The 26,270-nt window shown below is 39.6% G+C and overlaps 1 protein-coding gene across 3 annotated transcripts in view; it reads right to left on the bottom strand.

Moving 5' to 3' along the window:
• Positions 1-26,270, bottom strand: part of sorcs2 (sortilin-related VPS10 domain containing receptor 2) — a 385,062-nt gene that overhangs the window by 270,301 nt on the left and 88,491 nt on the right. For all 3 annotated transcript variants that reach the window (XM_085451748.1, XM_085451747.1, XM_085451749.1), the window contains exon 2: positions 22,988-23,055. In XM_085451748.1, the coding sequence (XP_085307874.1) occupies positions 22,988-23,055 (68 nt within the window). The remainder of the gene's footprint in view (positions 1-22,987; positions 23,056-26,270) is intronic.

The following is a 26,270-nucleotide window of genomic DNA, read 5'->3' as shown; positions in this document are numbered from 1 at the left end:
GCACATCTGCCATATTGAGATAATCCATCCCACCTCACAGGTGTGCCACATCAGGATGCTGATCTGACATCATGAGTAGTGCACAGGTGTACCTCAGACTGCCCACAACAAAAGGCCACCCTGGAATGTGCAGTTTTTTGCGCTATTGGGGGTCTGGGGACCCAGAACCGGTCAGTATCTGGTGTGACCACCATTTGCCTCATGCAGTGCAACACATTGTCGCATGGAGTCTATCAGATTGTCAATTGTGGCCTTTGGAATGTTGGTCCACTCCACTTCAATGGCTGTGCGAGGTTGTTGGATATTCGTGGGAACTGGTACACGCTGTCGTATACGCCGGTCAAGCACATCCCGAACATGCTCAATGGGTGACATGTCCGGTGAGTATGCTGGCCATGCAAGAACTGGGACATTCTCAGCTGCCATCTGCCCTGAACAATGTGAACCATGATTCATCCGTGAAGCGCACACCTCTCCAACGTGCCAGACGCCATCGAATGTGAGCATTTGCCCACACAAGTCTGTTACGGCGACGAGCTGGAGTCAGGTCAAGACCCCGATGAGGACGACGGGCATGCAGTTGAGCGTCCCTGAGACGGTTTCTGACAGTTTGTGCAGAAATTGTTTGGTTGTGCAAACCAATTGTTCCAGCAGCTGTCTGGGTGGCTGGTCTCAGACGATCTTGGAGGTGAACCTGCTGGATGTGGAGGTCCTGGGCTGGTGTGGTTACACGAGGTCTGCGGTTGTGAGGCCGGTTGGATGTGCTGCCATATTCTCTGAAACGCCTGTGGAGACGGCTTATGGTTGAGAAATGAACATTCAATGCACGGGCGACAGATCTGGTTGACATTCCTGCTGTCAGCATGCCAATTGCACGCTCCCTCATTGCTTGTGGCATCTGTGGCATTTTGCTGTGAGACAAAACTGCACATTCCAGGGTGGCCTTTTGTTGTGGGCAGTCTGAGGTACACCTGTGCACTACTCATGATGTCAGATCAGCATCCTGATGTGGCACACCTGTGAGGTGGGATGGATTATCTCAATATGGCAGATGTGCCCACTACCACACATTTGGACTGATTTGTGACCACTGTTTGGGAGGGATGGTTATATTGTGTATCTGGAATGAATTTTCGGTCTCTACGTCCATCCCATGGGGAATGGGAGCAGTAACAAAGGTGTTGCGTTTATATTTTTGTTGAGTGTATCTAAACTGTGTAGTAGTAATATGAGAAATCAGTAATCTGAGAAATGTAATTTCTCACCCTGACCGGTTGAGGCAGATGGCCGCCCCTCCCTGAGCCTGGTTCTGCCGGAGGTTTCTTCCTGTTAAAAGGGAGTTTTTCCTTCCCACTGTTGCTCATAGGGGGTCATATGATTGTTGGGTTTTTCTCTGTATGTATTATTGTAAGGTTTAACTTATTATGTAAGTGCCTTAAGTTGACTATTGTTGTGATTAAGCACTGAATAAATAATGTCTAAAACTGAAGTTGATACTTGAGGTGGTGTGTGAATGACATTTTGAAAAATTTAAATTGTGTGTGGAAAGACATTTCTTGTAGTTAAGCAAATACTTCAATGAACTCATTTTGTTTGGTAATGGAATAGGATTTAATTTTATCAGAAATCCATACAGTAATTTTGGCTGTGGATCACAGGGTGCAGAGTGGGGGTCACCCAGAGTCATAATCCAGTGAGATATCTGCGTCACCTCTTACAGTTTTCCTGTAATCTGAGGTCAAAGATGAGAATATTAAAAGTACAGTAGAGTAAATTGTGCAAAGTTTACTATCAATTTTCTCAAAAACTGTACAGTAATTTTGGCTGTGGATGACAGGGTGAAGAGTGGCGACATCCTAGAGTCAGAATCCAGTGAAATATCTGCGTCACCTCTTACAGTTTTCCTGTAATCGGAACTCAAATATGTCAATATGTAGAGTACAGTGAAGCAAAATGGGAAGATTTTAATATCAATTTTCTCAAAAACTGTACAGTAATTTTGGCTGTGGATCACAGCATGCAGAGTGGGGGTCACCCAGAGTCATAATCCAGTGAAATATCTGCGTCACCTCTTACAGTTTTCCTGTAATCTGAGGTTAAAGACGAGGATATTAAAAGTACAGTAGAGTAAATTGTGCAAAGTTTACTATCAATTTTCTCAAAAACCGTACAGTAATTTTGGCTGTGGATCACAGGGTGAAGAGTGGCGACAGCCTAGTTTCAGAATCCAGTGAAATATCTGCGTCACCTCTTACAGTTTCCCTGTAATCTGAGCTCAAAGATGAGAATATATAGAGTACAGTAGAGTAAATTGTGCAAAGTTTACTATCAATTTTCTCAAAATCCGTACAGTAATTTTTGCTGTGGATCACAGGGTGCAGAGTGGGGGTCACCCAGAGTCATAATCCAGTGAAATATCTGCGTCACCTCTTACAGTTTTCCTGTAATCTGAGGTTAAAGACGAGGATATTAAAAGTACAGTAGAGTAAATTGTGCAAAGTTTACTATCAATTTTCTCAAAAACCGTACAGTAATTTTGGCTGTGGATCACAAGGTGAAGAGTGGCGACAGCCTAGAGTCAGAATCCAGTGAGATATCTGCGTCACCTCTTACAGTTTCCCTGTAATCTGAGCTTAAAGATGAGAATATATAGAGTACAGTAGAGTAAATTGTGCATATTTACTATGGATTTTCCCAAAAACCGTACAGTAATTTTGGCTGTGGATCACAGGGTGCAGAGTGGAGATGGCCTAGATTCATAATCCAGTGAAATATCTGCATCACCTCTTACAGTTTTTCTGTAATCTGAGTTTAAAGATGAGAATATATAGAGTATAGTACAGTAAATTGTGCAAAGTTTACTATCAATTTTCTCAAAAACTGTACAGTAATTTTGGCTGTGGATCACAGGGTGAAGAGTGGCGACAGTCTAGATTCATAATCCAGTGAAATATCTGCGTCACCTCTTACAGTTTTCCTGTAATCGGAGCTCAAAGATGTCAATGTATAAAGTACAGTAAAGCAAAATGGGAAGATTTTGCTATGAATTTTCTCAAAATCCATACAGTAATTTTTGCTGTGGATCACAGGGTGCAGAGTGGGGGTCACCCAGAGTCATAATCCAGTGAGATATCTGTGTCACCTCTTATAGTTTTCCTGTAATCTGAGCTCAAAGATGTCAATATGTGGAGTACAGTAAAGCACAATGGGAAGATTTTGCTATCAATTTTCTCAAAATCCATACAGTAATTTTTGCTGTGGATCACAGGGTGCAGAGTGGGGGTCACCCAGAGTCATAATCCAGTGAGATATCTGCGTCACCTCTTACAGTTTTCCTGTAATCTAAGCTCAAAGATGAGAATATATAGAGTACAGTAGAGTAAATTGTGCAAAGTTTACTATCAATTTTCTCAAAATCCGTACAGTAATTTTGGCTGTGGATCACAGGGTGAAGAGTGGCGACAGCCTAGTTTCAGAATCCAGTGAAATATCTGCGTCACCTCTTATAGTTTTCCTGTAATCTGAGCTCAAAGATGTCAATATCTAGAGTACAGTAAAGCAAAATGGGAAGATTTTACCATGAATTTTCTCAAAATCCGTACAGTAATTTTGGCTGTGGATGACAGGGTGAAGAGTGGCGACAGCCTAGTTTCAGAATCCAGTGAAATATCTGCGTCACCTCTTATAGTTTTCCTGTAATCTGAGCTCAAAGATGTCAATATGTAGAGTACAGTAAAGCAAAATGGGAAGATTTTACCATGAATTTTCTCAAAAACTGTACAGTAATTTTGGCTGTGGATCACAGGGTGAAGAGTGGCGACAGCCTAGAGTCAGAATCCAGTGAGATATCTGCGTCACCTCTTACAGTTTCCCTGTAATCTGAGCTCAAAGATGAGAATATATAGAGTACAGTAGAGTAAATTGTGCATATTTACTATGGATTTTCCCAAAAACCGTACAGTAATTTTGGCTGTGGATCACAGGGTGCAGAGTGGAGATGGCCTAGATTCATAATCCAGTGAAATATCTGCATCACCTCTTACAGTTTTTCTGTAATCTGAGTTTAAAGATGAGAATATATAGAGTATAGTACAGTAAATTGTGCAAAGTTTACTATCAATTTTCTCAAAAACTGTACAGTAATTTTGGCTGTGGATCACAGGGTGAAGAGTGGCGACAGTCTAGATTCATAATCCAGTGAAATATCTGCGTCACCTCTTACAGTTTTCCTGTAATCGGAGCTCAAAGATGTCAATGTATAAAGTACAGTAAAGCAAAATGGGAAGATTTTGCTATGAATTTTCTCAAAATCCATACAGTAATTTTTGCTGTGGATCACAGGGTGCAGAGTGGGGGTCACCCAGAGTCATAATCCAGTGAGATATCTGTGTCACCTCTTATAGTTTTCCTGTAATCTGAGCTCAAAGATGTCAATATGTGGAGTACAGTAAAGCACAATGGGAAGATTTTGCTATCAATTTTCTCAAAATCCATACAGTAATTTTTGCTGTGGATCACAGGGTGCAGAGTGGGGGTCACCCAGAGTCATAATCCAGTGAGATATCTGCGTCACCTCTTACAGTTTTCCTGTAATCTAAGCTCAAAGATGAGAATATATAGAGTACAGTAGAGTAAATTGTGCAAAGTTTACTATCAATTTTCTCAAAATCCGTACAGTAATTTTGGCTGTGGATCACAGGGTGAAGAGTGGCGACAGCCTAGTTTCAGAATCCAGTGAAATATCTGCGTCACCTCTTATAGTTTTCCTGTAATCTGAGCTCAAAGATGTCAATATGTAGAGTACAGTAAAGCAAAATGGGAAGATTTTACCATGAATTTTCTCAAAAACTGTACAGTAATTTTGGCTGTGGATGACAGGGTGAAGAGTGGCGACAGCCTAGATTCAGAATCCAGTGAAATATCTGCGTCACCTCTTATAGTTTTCCTGTAATCTGAGCTCAAAGATGTCAATATGTAGAGTACAGTAAAGCAAAATGGGAAGATTTTACTATCAATTTTCTCAAAAACTGTACAGTAATTTTGGCTGTGGATCACAGCATGCAGAGTGGGGGTCACCCAGAGTCAGAATCCAGTGAGATATCTGCGTCACCTCTTATAGTTTTCCTGTAATCTGAGCTCAAAGATGTCAATATGTAGAGTACAGTAAAGCAAAATGGGAAGATTTTACCATGAATTTTCTCAAAATCCGTACAGTAATTTTGGCTGTGGATGACAGGGTGAAGAGTGGCGACAGCCTAGTTTCAGAATCCAGTGAAATATCTGCGTCACCTCTTATAGTTTTCCTGTAATCTGAGCTCAAAGATGTCAATATGTAGAGTACAGTAAAGCAAAATGGGAAGATTTTACCATGAATTTTCTCAAAAACTGTACAGTAATTTTGGCTGTGGATGACAGGGTGAAGAGTGGCGACAGCCTAGATTCAGAATCCAGTGAAATATCTGCGTCACCTCTTATAGTTTTCCTGTAATCTGAGCTCAAAGATGTCAATATGTAGAGTACAGTAAAGCAAAATGGGAAGATTTTACTATCAATTTTCTCAAAAACTGTACAGTAATTTTGGCTGTGGATCACAGCATGCAGAGTGGGGGTCACCCAGAGTCAGAATCCAGTGAGATATCTGCGTCACCTCTTATAGTTTTCCTGTAATCTGAGCTCAAAGATGAGAATATATAGAGTACAGTAGAGTAAATTGTGCAAAGTTTACTATCAATTTTCTCAAAATCCGTACAGTAATTTTTGCTGTGGATCACAGGGTGCAGAGTGGGGGTCACCCAGAGTCATAATCCAGTGAAATATCTGCGTCACCTCTTACAGTTTTCCTGTAATCTGAGGTTAAAGACGAGGATATTAAAAGTACAGTAGAGTAAATTGTGCAAAGTTTACTATCAATTTTCTCAAAAACCGTACAGTAATTTTGGCTGTGGATCACAGGGTGAAGAGTGGCGACAGCCTAGAGTCAGAATCCAGTGAGATATCTGCGTCACCTCTTACAGTTTCCCTGTAATCTGAGCTCAAAGATGAGAATATATAGAGTACAGTAGAGTAAATTGTGCATATTTACTATGGATTTTCCCAAAAACCGTACAGTAATTTTGGCTGTGGATCACAGGGTGCAGAGTGGAGATGGCCTAGATTCATAATCCAGTGAAATATCTGCATCACCTCTTACAGTTTTTCTGTAATCTGAGTTTAAAGATGAGAATATATAGAGTATAGTACAGTAAATTGTGCAAAGTTTACTATCAATTTTCTCAAAAACTGTACAGTAATTTTGGCTGTTGATCACAGGGTGAAGAGTGGCGACAGTCTAGATTCATAATCCAGTGAAATATCTGCGTCACCTCTTACAGTTTTCCTGTAATCGGAGCTCAAAGATGTCAATGTATAAAGTACAGTAAAGCAAAATGGGAAGATTTTGCTATGAATTTTCTCAAAATCCATACAGTAATTTTTGCTGTGGATCACAGGGTGCAGAGTGGGGGTCACCCAGAGTCATAATCCAGTGAGATATCTGCGTCACCTCTTACAGTTTTCCTTTAATCTAAGCTCAAAGATGAGAATATATAGAGTACAGTAGAGTAAATTGTGCAAAGTTTACTATCAATTTTCTCAAAATCCGTACAGTAATTTTGGCTGTGGATCACAGGGTGCAGAGTGGGGGTCCCCCAGAGTCAGAATCCAGTGAAATATCTGTGTCACCTCTTACAGTTTTCCTGTAATCTGAGCTCAAAGATGTCAATATGTGGAGTACAGTAAAGCATAATGGGAAGATTTTGATATGAATTTTCTCAAAATCCATACAGTAATTTTGGCTGTGGATCACAGGGTGAAGAGTGGCGACAGCCTAGAGTCAGAATCCAGTGAAATATCTGCGTCACCTCTTACAATTTTCCTGTAATCGGAGCTCAAAGATGTTAATATGTGGAGTACAGTAAAGCACAATGGGAAGATTTTGCTATGAATTTTCTCAAAATCCATACAGTAATTTTTGCTGTGGATCACAGGGTGCAGAGTGGGGGTCACCCAGAGTCATAATCCAGTGAGATATCTGCGTCACCTCTTACAGTTTTCCTTTAATCTAAGCTCAAAGATGAGAATATATAGAGTACAGTAGAGTAAATTGTGCAAAGTTTACTATCAATTTTCTCAAAATCCGTACAGTAATTTTGGCTGTGGATCACAGGGTGCAGAGTGGGGGTCCCCCAGAGTCAGAATCCAGTGAAATATCTGTGTCACCTCTTACAGTTTTCCTGTAATCTGAGCTCAAAGATGTCAATATGTGGAGTACAGTAAAGCATAATGGGAAGATTTTGATATGAATTTTCTCAAAATCCATACAGTAATTTTGGCTGTGGATCACAGGGTGAAGAGTGGCGACAGCCTAGAGTCAGAATCCAGTGAAATATCTGCGTCACCTCTTACAATTTTCCTGTAATCGGAGCTCAAAGATGTTAATATGTGGAGTACAGTAAAGCACAATGGGAAGATTTTGCTATGAATTTTCTCAAAATCCGTACAGTAATTTTGGCTGTGGATCACAGGGTGCAGAGTGGGGGTCACCCAGAGTCATAATCCAGTGAAATATCTGCGTCACCTCTTACAGTTTTCCTGTAATCTGAGGTCAAAGATGAGGACATTAAAAGTATAGTTGAGTAAATTGGGTAAATTTTATTGTTAATTTTCTCTGAATCATACAGTAATTTGGGCTGTGGATCACAGGGGGGAAAGTGGAGATACACTAAAAATGGGAGTGGATTGTGAAGTAAAATAGTGTCAGGACACAAAACACTGCGTTTCTAAGCCGGTCTTCACCCATACCGTAATATACGTAAGAGTAGTGCAACCACATTTTCGGTGCGGCTGGCGGGGCGGCTAGCTTGACTGTGACTTCGTAAGTGAGGGCTCACTTGACCGCAGTCCACGGCAGGTATCTGCGCAACAGAATTAGTTTCCCCTGCATAGGGAGCACGCGCTGGGCTCTCCAAATCACGGACAAACAGCATCCCACATTCTTGATTTTTAGTTCACAAACACTTGTTGTAATGACTAACTACTCCTGACATTTTGGAGATGTTAGCTCTTTATACAGTAAAGTTACCGTGGGATACAAATAACATCAGGCTGATCCTGCCACAATTTGTTCCCCCTCCGTATTCCTCATCCACACGTACACGCAAAAACTGAGTTTTAAAAAACCCTCCGTGTGTGAAAGAAATCGCAATGGAGTTTGAAAACAAAATATGGGTGTTCGTGGTTGGAGGATGTATTTGTGCGGGGGGGGGCATTTTTCTTGTAAAACAAACGGGGGCCCAGGAAAAAAAAGTTGGGAACCACTGTGCTAGAAGCTTAATATCGTTGTTTCTGCCTGGATGTCGTTTTCACTTTACTTTCACACTCTAGTCCTTTTTGTGCCATAGAAATAAAAGTAATGTCCATATCCAGCTGAAGTATGTCACACTATTTTCCTCCTGAAATCAGCTGATTGTAGCAAGTGCAAGAACCATGAGTGGATGATAGGCCGGCAGACTAACAATTATGAACTGAAGTCTCGACACTAGTGAGTAAGTTGCTGGTTGTTCTCATCTGCAGTTAATACCAAATTGATAGTTTTTGTAGAACTTTTATACAAGCTATGGCAATCAGTCAATCAATCAAGGCTTTATTCCCCACATGCAGGTTGCCGTACTAAAGCTTGTACGAAAAGGATACAAGAATAAAGCAAAAATACCCGAGATTCTAGCACCAGCTTTGCTGATTTAGTCTCCATATGTAAAAAGGAGTCACACTTATTTAATCCCACCCCTGGTCCATAAGTCATCATGTATTACTTATCCAGCTTACTTATAAATATAAACATGGACAACAATAACAATATTATCATATTCTTACAACTCCATGTTTTTACCTCAAAACATGAATAAATAAATACATTTTTAAACATTGTTTCCATGTGAATTTAATTTGCTATTTTCATATAACATTCGTTTTGTTCAATTTTAATGATAATTTGTTTTTATTAAGCCAAATTTTCAATTTCAATTCAACTATTCATTTGTGTAGTCATCTCTTCCAGTATATGTCTCAGCAGAGCAGAAAATATTACACAGTGTCAGTTTTAATACTGTTAACACGTATGTCGAGTTGATGTTATTTTCATTTTTTTAAATTAATACATAATGATCTATTGGATCAAACAGTCTACCACATTTTCTTTTTGTTGTTGTTGTTTGTTTTTATCTATTGAGTTTGTGATGTAATCTATTGAGTCTAATAATGATAATAGTGATTTAGAGTCAATCCTTTACTTACTGGCATACTTTTGCAAAACAGGTTTTCAAGGGTTTTTGAAAACTAAAGTATTAAAGAAACATGCTTGTAGTTTGTAAAGTGGTGTCTGTTGCCAGATTTGAGCTGTGGTATAATTTTTACTGTTTTCATTTTGTCAGGAAATACATAGGCTTGAAATAATAGATTAAAAATGTTTGTAAAGGTTTTTTTTAATGCCCTAAGTGACCTTTTTTAAGCATAGACATACAAATATCATTACAATTTTAAGATTTCTTATTATCAGATTTGAAAATTTCCTTTTCATTCATAGCCACACGGAACACAGAGAAAACATTTCTACCTATCAAAGTATCCAGATTTCCCTCTGTTAGCCCAGGATCAGTGATTTTTCTTGCTAAATTTGGTCAACAACAAGAAAGAATTATTTTAAGCTGTTGGCCACAACATCCATTTTATATTCCTCTTTGTCACTGTCAAGCAATTTGAAGGAAGTCAAGCGACTTTTTAATTTCCTTAACTTCCTCAGCCATCATTGGTTTTCACAGGTGAGTACCTTAGTCAGCTGATAACCGGCCAGCTATAAGTTCCAGCAGCTGTTAGTTTAGCAACTTGTTCGCTAGTTAGCAAATAGCTCTGAAATGGACAAGCGGAAGCGCGTGGATGGTTGGAACAGAAAAAGCTTTGATCAGTGGTTGTTGATCAATGGTCATGAGAATTTGCATATTGATGATCAAGGAACTGACCTCCCAGCTCATTGTTCCTTCAGTGAGCTGGTTTCAGTCATTATGCAAATGTACTGTTTATAAGATTGGCGAAACCTGCAGTCAGCTGAGACTGAAGAAGTCACTTGGATGAGTGATGAAATGTTTCTCTCACTGAAAACGCTACGTCCAGATGAACAGAATCAAACACTTGAAACACTTCCTTTATTTGAATAAATCAGGTGCCCTCTGAAGATGTTATGTAATTTCTTGACTCAGCACTCTTCTCATACTTCACAGAACCACCATTCAACATTTCACTTCATCATGCATGCTTAGAAAAAGTGCCTAACCCTCCTGCCTGCATCCTCGGTCAGGCCCGCAACTTCACATCAGAAGCTCATACAATGGTTGCAGTGCGCATATCTTAACAACATCATTAAGGCAGTAATGTCCATTGTTTTATGGTAATTATCCGTGCCTTGTTATTGAAAGGCTCATTGTTCTGATGATGGCCAGGTCATAAATAAACTTTATGAAGAGCTCTGTGTGACCACTAAACTGCTACTGATGATGGAGAGATGGGGAATGCCAAGGCTATTCAGATAAAAGAGTTCGCCCACTCTGGTGTGACAGTGTGTGTGTGTGTGTGTGTGTGTGCCTGGTGAAAGAATTCCACCTCCTGTGGAATGTCAGGCTTTGTGAGGACACAGTCTTCAACTTCTCTTCTTTGTTCTCAGCTTCAGCTTTAGAGATTTGTTACAGGTGCCCAGGGTCCACTGCCTTCTGTACATAAATTGATGCTCTTATGATTCCAGAGAAAATAATTAGGACAAAAGGATATTAATACTGATTATTTATTACTTTATTTATTACTTAGAGTATGTTGTGGTTATAGTGAAAATTTACAACTTCTCTTAAAACAAACCCCAAACCTGAAGTCAGTATTAAGATAAGGCTTAGGAGGGTGCTAGCTTAAGTTTCTCGGCCAGGTTGGAAGCTTTTGTTTTGTACTGTGTTTTGTTTTGCTGACTTTAATTTCATTTTTATTTTTTGTCTTTGGTTTAGAAACCTAAAACAGCTAAGTTAAACTTATTGATTCAAATTAGGAAAAGATCGGGGTATGGGTTACAATATGTCTCTGTACAGTTATAACCCTGCATGTTGAAAACTGACTTTTTTAGCTAGCTAGTGTATTTAAATGTCCTCAATAACCATCTCTATATTTAAGAGGTTCTGAGGTAGAGCCTGCTGTTGCCATAACCTGGTGTATCACAACAATAATAAAAGCCATCTTGTGTGTCTCTCTGAGATGCTGACAGCACTGTTGCACCAGCAGTATTGGATGCTCTGGTACTGAGAATAGGCTGTTGTTTTACCGAGCATTCCTGTTGGTATTAAAACAATTTGATTAACTCCTAATTGCTAAGCTAAAAGGACAGGCTTGAAGCAGGTATTAAATGAACACTCTGAGAGGTGGAGATATGCACTGGAGAAGAGAAATGAAGTCAGTAAGTTTGTCAATGAGAGGGAAGCATGTGGAAAGGTGAACATGGAGTGAGTAGAGCTAGTGAAGGTAGATGAGTTTAAATACTTGGGTTAAAACATCCAAAACTATGGAGAGTGCACAAGAGAGGAGTGCAGGCAGGGTGGAGTGGATTGAGGTGAACATCAGGGGTGAATTGTGAGAGAAGGATACCAGCAGGAGTGAAAAGGACGTTTACAAGATGGTACTGAGACCTGCCATGATGTATGGTTTGCTGACAAAAAGACAGAGGTGGAGTAACTCACTGACGTTTGTCAGTGAGAACCTTAAAGATATTAAGATTTTCACAGGGACTGACCAGAACGGACAATGAGTATATCAGAGGGACAGCTCATGGTGAGCGGTTTGGAAACAAAGTTAGAGAGATAAGGTTGAAGAGGGAGCTGACAGGCAGGAGGATAACAGGAAGACCTCAGAAGAGGTCCATGTAGTGAAGCAGGACAAGTAGAGAGTTTGTGTGACAGAAGAGGACTGGTGATAGGGTGAGGAAAAGGCAGACCACTTGCTGTGGTGACCCCTAAATGGAGCAGCTGGAATAAGAAGAAGACTTTTTGAGTACCAAGTCTCTCTTACAATGCCTTTAGTATCGTCTAATTTGGCTACAAATGGACTACTTGATGTATTAGGGCAGGGGTGTCCAACTCCAGTCCTGGAGAGTGACTGTCCTGCAGCTTTTAGATGAATCCTTGTTCTGACACAAATCTTCTAAAAAAAGGTACTAAAACATGAAAACCTTTATGATGACAGTCTTATTTCACAGCTTGCAGCAATCCTAGCGAATACCCCTGTCAGTCACGTGTTTCATAACTGAGTAAACAGTTAAAGTGCATAGAATGACACACACTTGTTTAAAGTAGCTTGTAAGCAAAAACATGTTCCTTGAACCATTTTTTGAGCTTCAATAGGAAATATTATTTTGGACCTTATGTTGTCTTTTTATGCCAATAAAAGTAGAACAGTGCTGTTTCAACAGGAAATCTGGATTGTCCATAATAAATGAAACATTCAAGACCACAGTCCTTCCTCTAAAGTCCCAACTTTCTTCACCTTCATTCCCACTTAACCAAATCATTCACGCACCCTTGTATTGTACAGTAATTATGGTACAAGGTGTTGGTTTACAACACTCAAAGCTACTTAGCACTGACTACCATTGGCCAAATGGGCAGTTTCAGCTTTATAGTTACACAATCAAAACCCATCCAAGTACATCAACTACTTTTATTAGATTAGAGCAAACCGCCAGCCATTATCACACACATTCACACACACACACCTGTCATTTCATTCCAGAAGCAGTTTTGGTGGGGAAAAATACCAAACTTGTAGGCTGTGTGATTGTTTTTCATTGCGGTGTCACTGTGTCTGTCGTCAGCTGAGAGAGCAAACCTGCTCCAGGTACAAACTAAAGGCTCAGTTTCTGTTTTCTGCTGTATACATCTTAGACTTTGTTTGTGTGTGTACATGTTTAAACAAGAGTGTGTACTTCCAGATAATTTCCAGCTAACTTCTCCACACCCTGCTGATCATGCAAAATAAAATATTTTTCAACTGAAACTTTGGCTTTACCCCGACACGCCTTGCTTGTGAGGATAAAGCCTTGCGTGCATGACACCCTGCTTGCATGTACTTTTCTTTAACAGCAGCCCCTGGATTTGCGTTTTAAGTGACTGAATACTTTTTTTCCCTCTAATGTCCGAACCAAGACGGGTACATTAAAAAGATAGGACAGTTACTTCATAAAGAGAATAAAAAGTAGACAAAGCTATCTATATTTTGAGCACCAAATGCAAAAGGTTAAACAGGTTTGATGTGCATTATTCTACCGTATGTGGTCCAGAATTCAGAGTGTCCTTTTAGCAGAAAGATAACAAATGGAAGGCAGATAGCGGTGACAAAGAAAGAATGATTGTATGACAGCCTTGAACTCTCTGGCTATGAACTCTCACATTTTCCCTCTCTCCTGCTCTCTTCCAGCTGTGTGCAGTTGTGGACATGTATTCATTGCAGGAAGAATGTTTGAGGAAATGGGAAACGTTTTCCAGATGGTTGGGCTCATGGCCCTGCTCAGCTGCAGCAGTGTGAAAATGATCTGACTGCTACCCATACATATGCCAAAAACATGTGGAAACGTGCATAACATACATGTAATAGAGGCGTGGGCAGTTAATTTTCCCAAAGGGCCACATGAGAAACTGAAAGTGTTGGCACTGCACCAATAAATTAAAATCAGTTCTGCTCAGTAGTATTTTTATTTCTTCATTAAGTGCTACTTATTAGAGTAGATGTTACAATCAGACAATGAAAAACAAAACAGACATAGTTAAAAAAAACTAATTAATCAAAATTCCAAAAACCATTTGTGAACAAAAAATTGCATGTTTCTGCAAAACGTCATAGACTTTCAACTTTATACAAAGTGCTATTGCTAATGTTATTGTTGTTTAATTACTCCATTTGTAGTGTTTTTTGTATTCAGTGAAAAGAATCCTCTTTTTTTTTTTACTTGAAAAAGTGAATTAACACTTTGAGAAAAGTTTACTTGTTATTGTGATTTTTGGGGAAATCACAAAGCTGGGATGACTGCTCCATCCCTGGATGTGTAATGCTTGCTAAGAAATCCTTGTTGCTTACGCAGCTTTGCTAGCAATAGTTCACATGTGCACATTTACTTTGGCTCAGTTAAGTTTTTGTTTTACTCTGCATGTTTAGTCACATAATGGTGGTTAAAATTAAAGTTTATAAACAGAACAATGTGCTCTCCCCAACTAATCACATTTACCTCTGATATCAGTAAAAACAACAACAACAACAAAACCAACTTTGAAATCCATGTCTTGTTAAAAGTTTTACATTCTGCAATTATATTTCATTTTTTAATGTCAGGTGACATCTTGCAGGGCTAGGAAACTCAGATCTTACATAAACATAATAAAACTGATAAAACTGTATCATGATGTAGACCTCTCTGCTTTGAATCATACTTGTTATTAATCTCTGTCTCTCTTCCACAGCATGTCTTTAATTCTATCTTCCTTCTCTCACCTCAACTGGTCGAAGCAGATGGCCCCGCCCCTCCCTGAGCCTGGTTCTGCTGGAGGTTTCTTCCTGTTAAAAGGAAGTTTTTCCTTCCCACTATCGCCAAAGTGCTTGCTTATAGGGGGTCATATGATTGGTGGGTTTTTCTCTCTATGCATTATTGTTTTTTCTCAAAGTGTTAATCCACTTATAATATAAAGCACCTTAAAGGTGACTGTTGTTGTTATTTGGCGCTGTATAAATAAAATTGAATTGAATTGAATGATTTCCCACAAAAAAAAGAGTCAGTCATTAAGCCCTTCTTTGATGGGGAGTTTGGTGGGTGAAAGGTGGAAAAACTGCATGATGTATATTTATTTATTTCCCATTAACAAAGACTGTATGGTATAATGTGCTATACATGGCCACGTTGCAGGACCAATCAGATAGTGAGGTTTCCTCCACCATCCTTTACATCCATCTCCATCTACTAAGCCCCGCATCCATATTCTGCTTGTTTTGTAAGCATCGCACCCCAAACTTTAAATGTTATTTTACAGTGTATTTGTTGCTTATTACCAACAAATTTCAATAAATGGTAGAAAGAGTATGACCTTTTGTTTAAAGTGCTTAATATTACTTACTCTTACAATTATAATTTGTCTGATGATGTTTCATAAGCAAAACAAATGCTTATATGTTCACTTTTTAGGGGAAAATCACTGCTAACTTTGGAGAAGAAAGTTAGCAGTGATTGGTGCCTTTTGGTAATGGCTTGTGTTTTGGTTTCATATCAGAAGAGCATAAAAAAAATTACAGGTCGAATGAATGAGGGGGTCACACATGAGTATGTGTAAAACAAGAATGAGTTCCTAGAATATACTGTCTATCCATTCTCAGACTATTTCAGTGAGATTCATTTGTAAGTGTTGCACTTGTGAAATGTTGCAGAAATGATTATGTGCTGAATAAAAACAGAAAACAGTGCAATCAGTGCTCACTTTCTCATTGCTTTCCTATCCCACATTGCTAGCTGCTGTCATGAGTGTATTTTGTGTTTGGGTTTCAAAAATCTTCCAAATAATTGCTTTAATTGGTTCAGCCTGTTTCAGTGGTGCAAATTCCAACAGTACAGCAAGAGTCGCATTTAATATTTTTATTAAGACTATCCCCACGCTATCATGTGATCTACTAAGGTCAAATGACACATGAACTGAGTTAAAGCGTCTGGGAAGGGATCTCAAAACTTGATTTTAGATGGCAGACAGTTGGTGTCGTAAGCCACCACTTCTGTTCAAAGATGATTGTTCACAGTGGACATAGATGCCTTCTTTCACTCCTCTTTCAAACCATCTGTCTTCTCTGTCCAAAATGTGGACATTGGCATCCTCGAAAAAGTGACCTTTGTCCTTTAGATGCAGATGGGAGTCGAGTCTCGTCCTATAGAGATGGCTTTTCTATGTCATGCCATACCTTCTTTACACTCTTTCATCAAGTAATTTAATCAGAATGTTTCTAAATCTTTAGTATGGTTTAAGATTTCTTTGTTTATCTTAATGTTTCAATAAGTTTTATACAGATCTAGATCCTCTCAGGACATTGGTAAGACCCCAGAGAGCTGTTTTCTGGTCCGAACCACTTGTGTTTAGAGAACAGACTGCCTGCTTACCATCTTAAGTAACCAGCAGACCTCTGTCTTTTTCCTTCTCTCCCTCTCTTTGTCTTTCTCTCCAGGCTGTGAAATATTCATGAAAGAGGGAGGTGATGAAGTGGTGGAGGTGAAGTGTGTAGGGATGAAGGGAAGACGATGCTCTAGCCTCGATTAAGTATTTACACCACCCCTGACCATCTGGACGGAGGCAGAAACACAGAGAGAACAAAGAGACAGAAGGGAAAGAAATAAAATGTTCTGAATTAATCTAAAATAAATAAAGTTGAAGTGAGGGGAGGATGAGTTAAAGAAGGAAAGAGAAGGACAAGGGAAATGAAACACGCTGTCTTGATTAAGCCCAAAAGCGTGTGTTTCTACTTTGTGGCTCTCTCATGGTTTAGTTTGGGGAAATGTGATCTGGACCCCAGGGAGAGCTAATCATCAACACATTTGTAATGGTGGAATGACTGTGTGTGTGTGTAAGGTTGCACACACACACACACACACACACACACACACACACACACACACACACACACACACACACACACACACACACACACACACACACACACACACACACTCCGCTTCTGAAACAAACTGATTAAGGAGGCATCAAAGTGGGAAGTGAGCTAGAGCTGTGATGCTACCCCTGGACTAAAAAAGCCTCAAAGCAACAACTTCAAAACACTGAGTCAAATTAAAGCAGATACACAATTAGCTGTATGGATTTATCGCTGGTTTCACTGCCTCTGTACTCTCTACTTGCCTCTCTATGTTACTGTTCACTGCTTTGATCAGCCACAACTTTAAAACCACCTGCTTGCATATCCAACAATACGAGCAGATGCTTCAGCACCTGTAGGATTTCCAATTCTTGCAAGACTTTCCCTGCTTATTCCAGGGCATTGACGGAGTGTATAAAAAAGATGGCTTCAGCCCATCTTGACATTACTGTTAGTCACAAGGTAGCTGTTTAAATTTATAGAAGTCCATAATTTGCTTCACTAACTTTGTCTCTAAACTGGTCACCCTGAGCTGTCCTTCTGATATACTCTTTTATAATCCTCTCCATCATGTTCACTCCTAGTGGAAATCTTAATATCTTCAGCGCTGCCACCTCGCTACAATTCACAATGTCATCTATGAACCTCATAGTCCACAGAGACTTCAGCCTGACCTCATCTGTTTATCTGCCAATCACCACTGCAAGCAGGAAGCAGCTCAGAGGTGTAATTGCACTCCCACCTTGAATCATTGCTACCGCACACCTCAAGACAGTGTTGCTGTCCTCTAGGTGTCTCCATCAACAGTCTTAAACCAAAAACATTGCATCTGTATTGTTCTGTAGTGCATGAAGCTATAATGCTGCTCACTGACTGTCACTACTCTTCTTAACCTTGCTTTCTCATAGCTTCATCATATGGCTCATCATTGTTATCCCTCTTTTACTTACAACACCACTGCACATCACTCTTGTTCTTAAGAACTGGCAGCAATACACTCCGTCTGCATTCCTCATGCATTCTTCTATTTCCTTTTCACTCCCCGATATTGTGTTAAAATGTGGTCAAAGAATCCATCGCCCTCTGTCCTAGACATCCCCATTCTTTCCAGCTCTGTAGCCAAGCTGACAAAGAGTCAGGGTTGTGTTTAACCATACCTTGTAATGACATCATGAATTTCATTACAAATAAAATTTGTTAATGTTTTAATCTTATCTTTTATCTTACCTTCATGATGAATCTATCACCATTATCTATCACAGGCCTTCAAGGTGTCAGTAATTAAACTATTACTTAAAAAGCCATCACTGTAGCTGTGAAGCTAATTATAGGCTAATCTCCATTTGTCTTTTATCTTAAAAATTTTTGTAACACTAACTGTAAAACAGCTAACTGATCATTTGCAAAGGTTAGTAAGGTAGTTTACTATAAGGTTGTTTATTAGCTCCTCTTACTTTTCTTTAAAGAGTACTGGAAACCACATACATTATAATATACTCTTAGAAGTGAAAATGAATAAAAAGAGAAACAAAGAAATCCATACACATCTATAATATTACACAAAAAAATTTAATTTTGGCTGAACTGATGTTTTCCATATTTATTTATTAATTTTAAAATTGAACATCATCTATTAAAACTGGCTCTGTGGTTATAGTTGATAAGACAGTTGTGCATATCTGACAACTGAGCAGTACATGATGCACATGCTGTCAGCAGTTGTGTTTGTGAAACCATGGTGTGCTTGATGTACTGTACATAGAAGTGCCAGGCTGTCAGACGATCTATTCATCCATAATGAAACAGTGAAGCCCCCCAGCACGATGGCTACCAGCCCTCTTCGCCTCTTCAAAAGATGTGTGAAGATGGCATGAATTATAAATACCCCCTCCACTCTAACACCAAAACCGTGTTTATGGGAGTGTGTGATGAGCATAGGAGGACATGGATTACATATTGGTATCCTGGGTTAGATCATTTTAGAGTAATGGATGAGAAAGTGAAAATGTGATCAACATGGGTTTTTAAAGTGCAATTAAATATTTATTTTAAGAAATAAAGTAGTAAAAGTTTAGTTGGGGCTAAATATATTTTAAAGCAAAACTGAGGGTAAAATGCTTGCATTTGACTAGTGTGAGCTGCAGTCCCATAAGCAGTAGCTCTAAGAGGTGAAGCTTTAAACAGCCAGTGTTTGAACCAGTGTGCAACAAGAGCAATTGTAGTATGTATCCTCCTTTTATTTGTTTTTGTATAAACATGAATTCACTCATAATCTGACCAAAATATCACATTGTAACACATACTCGCCACCAGATCGCAAACAGAGGACAGACTCTGCCCAACATGTGAAGTTCTACGTATCATCTAAAAATAAGAAACACTTGCACGGAGTATTCAAAGCCAAAAAAGTGAAGTGCACATCTGCTCCTTCAGTGTGAGGATCAAAAAGGTTTACTGAGTTTTTCATGGCTCCACTCAGAGCAACACAGAGTCTAAAGATGAGTTCTGTCAGCCTGCAGTCGTCACGTTGTTTGGTAATGCACTGGCAAAATCCTCACATCTTTGCCTAATCTCCAAGCGCCTTTCTTTCTGTTTGCTCTGAAGCTCTACCTGATGTAAAAAATAAATAAATGAATAAATAAATAAATAATACATGGTAGAAGACCTTACATATCCTGTTTTGGTGTCCTTGAGCAAGACTGAGTGGGAATATATCGTGGGTTTATGTATTGCCTTGCATTCTCTACACTGTCCGCCATTGTCAAACGCTTTAGAGACCAGGACTGAAAAATATTAAAAGCTGAGTGATGGAGTAGAATTTTTTTTACATTATATAGGGTCATCGGTGCTTCCAGTAGCTAGCTATTTAATTCATGTTCATATCTTGAAATTAACGCACTAAACGTTTTGATTTGCGCCTGACTCCAAAGTGTTGTGGTTTCCACATTTGCCTTATGAGCAACAATCCATGGGTGAGTCCTGGGAAGAAACACAAATTCTTTTAGGGTTACAACAGGAAGGACATCCAGTGTAAAAAAAACCAACCCAAAATACCCTGCCAAATCAAGCACGCAACACTGTGATGTGCTGTGGCAAGCCTTTGTCAAATTAAGCAGCAGCCAAAAGTAGCTTTAAAGGTAATGGAATGAGTGTTTTACCAGAATTGACAATCTGATAATAATACATATTTTTGTTTGACTGGCTACTTTAAGTATTTTAAAAGAGCCAGAATGAGCAGGATTTAGAAATTATGTTACCCTTTCAGCAATGTTTCAACTAGTTTTTGTATGTAACACCAAGCATGTTTTCAAAAAGTCAAAGTGTGTCAAGACTACAAAGACAAACAAAGCTTCAGAGTTCTTGGAGGGAGATTAGAGCAGCGAGCAGGAGGCAAAGAAAACTGGTTTTATCTACAGGCTTGAAGGTGGACATTCAAAACACATGTTCAGACATCACATTTAGACCTTAGTTGCTTAGAGCTAAAACACCTAACCCACAGTAGTACAAAACTCTGACTGCAACTCTGGCAAATGGAAAAATATTATGACATTACTGCTGATACATAAGCAATTATTGGCCGAGGCCTAAACAAAATGAAAAGACAATGAATCAGGGAAAGACAACCTGTTGCCAAGAGGTATTCGCGTTGCCTTACACGGATGAATCTGAGTAATCTTTGTACAAGTAAATATTCTATTTTAACATGTGGACTTGTGGAAACGCAAGTAAAAGATTCATGCCTGTTGCCACTTTTCCCTTCTCCCTTCACAAAGAGCCATTCTCATGAGTCAAGATGTTTGGAGCTGTTTTATCAGCCATGCTATAGCATGGGTCCTTGAGCCAGTCATACCAAAATGAAAGACAGACATGTAGAAATCCTCCAGTGTCTTCCAGAATAAATATAAAGATAAATATAAGGAATAAGACAAAGAAAAATAAGGATTTTTGTTAAACTACAAGATTACCACTTGTTTATCTGTTTGATTAAAAGAAAACAGTCTTGACTGTTAGAGAAAAACTGCAAGGCAGCTCAATGTGTGCAGTTAGCCAATGGCTTAGAGGCCTTTCCCATGTTTTCTCCAAGGTAACCACATCACGACATGTTTATGCCTTTGTTTTGGTAAGTCACGGTTACTCACGGATGATCTTTAGCATTCAGTGTACCAGGCTAGTCTCACAGAAACATTTGAACATATGTTTTCAATTCAAGATTCAAGGCTCTTTACTGTCATTATGTAAGCACATATTAAGGCAATATAGCAATTCAGGCATCTTATACATCACTTTGTTTACCTGGAGAACAAGTCCCAGGTCTGTCACACAATGCCTTGTCACTCTGATATACACCTAACCAAGTAGTTTTGGTGACTAAAATTAACCGATCAGTAACAAAAACAGTAGCAAGTTGAATACAATGGGCACAAATCTAGCTTTGTGTCCACTGTCAAACCACTTTCGTGGATCAAAGACTTGACTTCAAGTTCCATCACACCAGACATCTCCATAATTAAAATGTCTGCCTTTCTGTGCAACAGGATTGAATGTGGATGTCATTCTTGATTTTTGTCAGCTGTCCCCCAAATCCAATTAAAAGCGTCTCAAAAAGTCAGTAAGCAGCGCTTGAGTTTAGGTCATTTTGTTAAACTGCTTTTTCTGACAGTCAAACAGTTATTCCTATATGAAAACGGTAAGTGTGTGAAGTGTCGGGGTCAAGCATTCAAGGCCATCATAGTACAATTAATCACTGTTACTAGTAAATACAGCAGAATCTTAATGCTAACTTTGGTCCTTTTTTTAAGAGTATACATGAATCATACTGACTAATTTGTATCCAAGATCGTTGGGTCAGTCATAAATATTAAGTGAAAGTGTTCCACTAGGTACCAGTATATTTTGCTTATAGTCACAAGAAAAGCCTACTCAGGCGATAATACGACCTCAGTTCATTAACTCATCTGTCCTGGAAATTCTTTTCTCCTCTCACTGTTGTTAACTTTACCCCCGTGTGAAACCTGGCTTCTAGATGAACACCACCTGACAGGGTAAGACGGCAAACCCATTCATCCTCCCCCATCTTTCTCATTTGATCCTACAGCCTTGGGACTTCAAAGCCTATAGGCCGTAGAAATGTGGTTGTCTATGCACCATCCCAAACTAACAGCTACAAAGGATTTGAGTTACACCCCACAGATAATGCCTAACAAGACACGGTCAGATAGCTGTATGGATACTGCTAATTTCATGGAAATTCCTGTTTTTGGACAGTGATGGCAGCAGGCAGGAGGCCAGCTTCTCCTCTCTCTAAATTCAGTGTGAACTGGATCTAAACTGGCAGTGATTTGGAGGATTTTTTCTTTCTTGAATGAGCTGTCCAGTAGAGAGTCCCCAGCATTATTCATACAGTGCAACAATTAAATCATCAACAGGGGAAGGGGAAAAATATGTACATTATTCATATCAGTCCTCCAGGGGGACAAACAGTCAGAGCTAATGAGAGGCTGAAGCTTTGAAGTCATGGAGTCCTCGGTGAGGTGAATGGCATGAATTAAGTACAATCATCAGACACATTTTGCTCTATATGAATATCTTCTAGATGTCTAATTTTAGCTAATATTTTGTCTGTGTTCTAAGTTTTTATTAGGAAATTTGAATATAATTAAGTCCCTCTACCCCATTATCTACAAGGTCAGGCTCAGTTCCATTTCAGCACTCAGAAAGCTGTGGGAGAGGAAGTAAATTTAGTTGAAGGTTAATATTCTATGGGAATATATGTTTGCAAACAAGATGTACTTGTTGTCAAGTGGTGTGGAATGGATACATTGTATTTTCCACTGTTCAAATGTGAGAGAAGTGAGAAGGGTTTTTGGTGAACAAGTGCTTTGCTAAATAGAGGAAGCAGTGCCAGCCAGACTTGACCCCTTTCCCTGGCACTGCTGTTGCCAGCCATCCTGCCCTGTGCCATGCTGATATGCTATCTGCCCAAACAGATGCCTGCTCTGGCCTCACAGCGCCACTCTCCGGTCCACCACTTTAGTTGTAGCTGCCTGCTGATGTTTTGTCCGCCCTAGCGCTCTGTTTCACCCTTGTCTCACCCTTGTCTCCTTGAAGAGGCACAGCGGAGAGATAACTAGACCAGTGCTGACCTTCCTGTTCAAGGGAAGCGATTTGCTGATGAAAGGTCTGCACGACAGTGGGGCCAGACATGACATAAAGACATCCAGCAAGAGCACACATGGTGTCTAAACGATCAGCTTACCGCCACAGTGAGCTTTCCAGGACCTTGGTGGAGTCAGCGTGGTAGTACTTGGTTAGGATAAGGATGACCTGCAAAAACACATGGTGGAGAGAGAGACATTTAGACAGTTATTTAGAGAACTTTTTAGTTAGTGAAATTAGAGCTAAGTTTTAGGTAGCTGCGATTAGACTTACAAGCAGCTGCCCAAAACCTCAACATGATGACAAGGCGAGGCTTTATCTGCACTACTTCAAGTCACTAAGGTGGACTTAGTGATTCTAGTTTTTTGTACTAGTAATGTTCGTCGTGACTAATAAACTAGCTGTTTAAAGGGGAAAAAATCTGATCTGAGCATAATCAAACAGATTAGGTTAAAGCTATTTGAAACTATTAATTACACTCATCTATAATCAATATAGATCACTTTCCACAAGCTATAACACTGCAAACAGCAACCACACCCCGTATCACATTAGTTAGCATTAGCTAGCAGTGTGGCCGACCTTAGCAGTGCTTTCACCTGCAGTCTTTGTTTCCTGAATGATAATGTCCATACCTTCATGCAGACTGTGGTTACACATGGTTTTGATTGCATGGTTATACGTGGGATTATTCTGACACCAGTGACATACATCATTTTTTTTACATCAAAGCAATGCAGAACCAGGCCTCTAATCGCATCAGTTTACTTTTCTTCACACTCATTTATAACTTGTCAGAGAGAGAGGGAGAGAGAGGCACAGTTGTATTTCAGGCTGCAGGTGGCAGGTTTGTGGCAAGTGGCATCACAATATCTTTGACCCAACGGGTAACTTCTACATGAACAAAATAAGAATAATGCATTTAATACACTAACAGGGTAACTAGGAATTTTAGCCTTTAGATTTGTGTGGTTAAATGGCAGTTATGAGACAATGATCATGTTATGGAGAAACGCAAAAGTAAAGCAATGAGTAAAGTGTAAAACAAATTGCTTTCTCCTGAGAGCAATTGAGGAATGTATTGCATTATTATTAAGAAACGTTTTCTGTGTAATTTGTGCAATACATTACCTACATTTTGAGTAATGATCCCAATACTGACCACAGCAAAGAGCAGAAATAATAGTAATGGATTGCATTTATATAGCACTTTTCGAGACCCTCAAAGTGCTTTACGATTCCACTATTCATTCACTCTCACACTGGTGGAGGCAGCTACAGTTGCAGCCACAGCTGCTCTGGGGCAGACTGACAGAAGCGAGGCTGCCATATCGCACCATCAGCCCATCTCCAGTAGGTGGTAGGTGAAGTGTCTTGCCCAAGGACACGATGACCAAGAGAGACAGAGCCGGGGATTGAACCGGCAACCTTCCGGTTACAAGATGAACTAACCAACCCTCTGAACCACCCTCGTCTGACCTTCAACATACAAATATTTAACCACACAGCATGCAATTCATTTGCATAAATGTAATTCAATTCAATTCTATTTATACAGCACCAAACCACAACAACAGTCACCTCAAGGCGACCTCACAATAATACACCCCAACAATCACATTACTCCATATGAGCAAGCACTTTGGCGACAGTGGGAAGGAACTTCCTTTTAACAGGAAGAAACTTTTAGCAGAACCAGGCTCATGGAGGGGCAGCCATCTGCCACGACTGGTTGGGGTGAGAGAAGGAAGACGGGACAAAAGACATGCTGTGGAAGGGAGCGAGAGATTAATAACAAGTGTGATTCAATGCAGAGAGGTCTATTAACACAGAGTGAGTGAGAAAGGTAACTGGAAAAAAATACTCATGCGAATGCTCCAGCAGCCTACACCTATTGTACCTCAGGGTCACCTGAATCTAATGCCTTTGATATGCTGCTTAGTGGTGGTGACTTAGAGTAACTGAGAACCCGATGAGAATTGATAAGGAATCAAATCCATAAAAGACATCAGTATTGGAACTGCTAAATTCGTAATAATTCCCATCCCAAATTATATCGTGTGTAATTTTCTCCCTTGTTTTTTGTCACTTTTGTATTGAGGCTCAAACACTCTTTGAGGGAATGTTTTTAATCCATACTTATATTTGAAAGCACCGCTGGTCAGTCAATACAACTGCATAAATGTGACGAATGAGTGGCCACTATTGAAACTAATCTCTCATATTCCTTATTTCAAGCATATGCAACCGCAGGGGAACTCCATCTGCACTGCTGCTGATTTTTATGCTGAGTTCTGCTTGAAGCTGCTTGGAGAAACTATTACCCTGAACAAATAATAGCATTGCTTGCCACTTTGCTTCCAAAGAGAGCAAATACAAAGCTTTTCTCCTCCCCTCCTTCGTGCACGTATGAATTAGCTTAAGCAGATTTTTGGGAGGGATGATTTGAAGATGAAATGTTTATTTTAAGTTAAATATAGATTTATTTTGGGCTTAGGGGACAGTTATACTATGGTTCTGATATTTCTCATAAAATAAAAAAAAAGATTAATATATATATAATATATATAATATAAATTAATATATTACTCATATGGCCAAGACATTTTGATCCAGGGCATAATCTGTGTGTGTCTGCACTGGATCAGAGATGCTTGTCTTTCATATTTTTTAGAACTCCTGTTCTTGACATCAAAGTCTACTGGGATTTGTGTTGCCATGGCAAGAGTACCAGTGGGTCAGGGATCACAGGAGGGCCTGGAGTTGTGATTGACAGGCTGGCTTACATTTCGAGGAGCAAGTGAAAATCCCAAGCGTGTCCTTAGGCAGAGGGGACTTGATTGGCCAAGGGGTCCAACCCACAGTCAGCTGCCAACAGCAATTCGTGAATGTGGCTGCTCTCAGAGAATCAAGCTGCAAACTGTACGACAGACTTTCCTGATACATCTTAATGTAGAAAGAAAGCACAGTCTGTATCACCATATTTTCTGTGGTGACCATACATAATTTTGGGTTTTATTTTCAGGTTGAAGGTCCTTGAATTTTTAAAAAACAATGACTGAAAAGACTGGGTGGCCTCTAAAAAATGAAGCAAGTACAGGAGGCAAGCGTCTGGTTGATTTCTTAGTCAGATAGGATGAAAGCAGTACTGTCTTGCTTGGCTGACTTAATAAGATGCTTGGCTGCAGGCCAACCATTTTATCAAATATATTTTCATCCCTGTCAGAACATTTAGCCTCATAAAATACCCTCTAGCATAAAGTAATGCCCAGAGCTTTCATAATGCCCTCTTGTGTCAGGAACCTCTAGCATTTAGGCTATGGTTAATAAAAAAGAAACACTGAAAATTTTAAAAGTCCTTCCTCTGAGGCATGGCAGGTGTT

This window comes from Copadichromis virginalis, linkage group LG3 (genome assembly GCF_057382275.1).
Source record: "Copadichromis virginalis isolate Kocher_CV1m ecotype Utaka linkage group LG3, C_Virginalis_male_GT1.1, whole genome shotgun sequence".
Lineage (NCBI taxonomy): Eukaryota > Metazoa > Chordata > Actinopteri > Cichliformes > Cichlidae > Copadichromis > Copadichromis virginalis.
The sequence above is the reverse complement of the archived record's forward strand: the minus strand, read 5'-3'. Positions and strand labels throughout refer to the sequence as shown.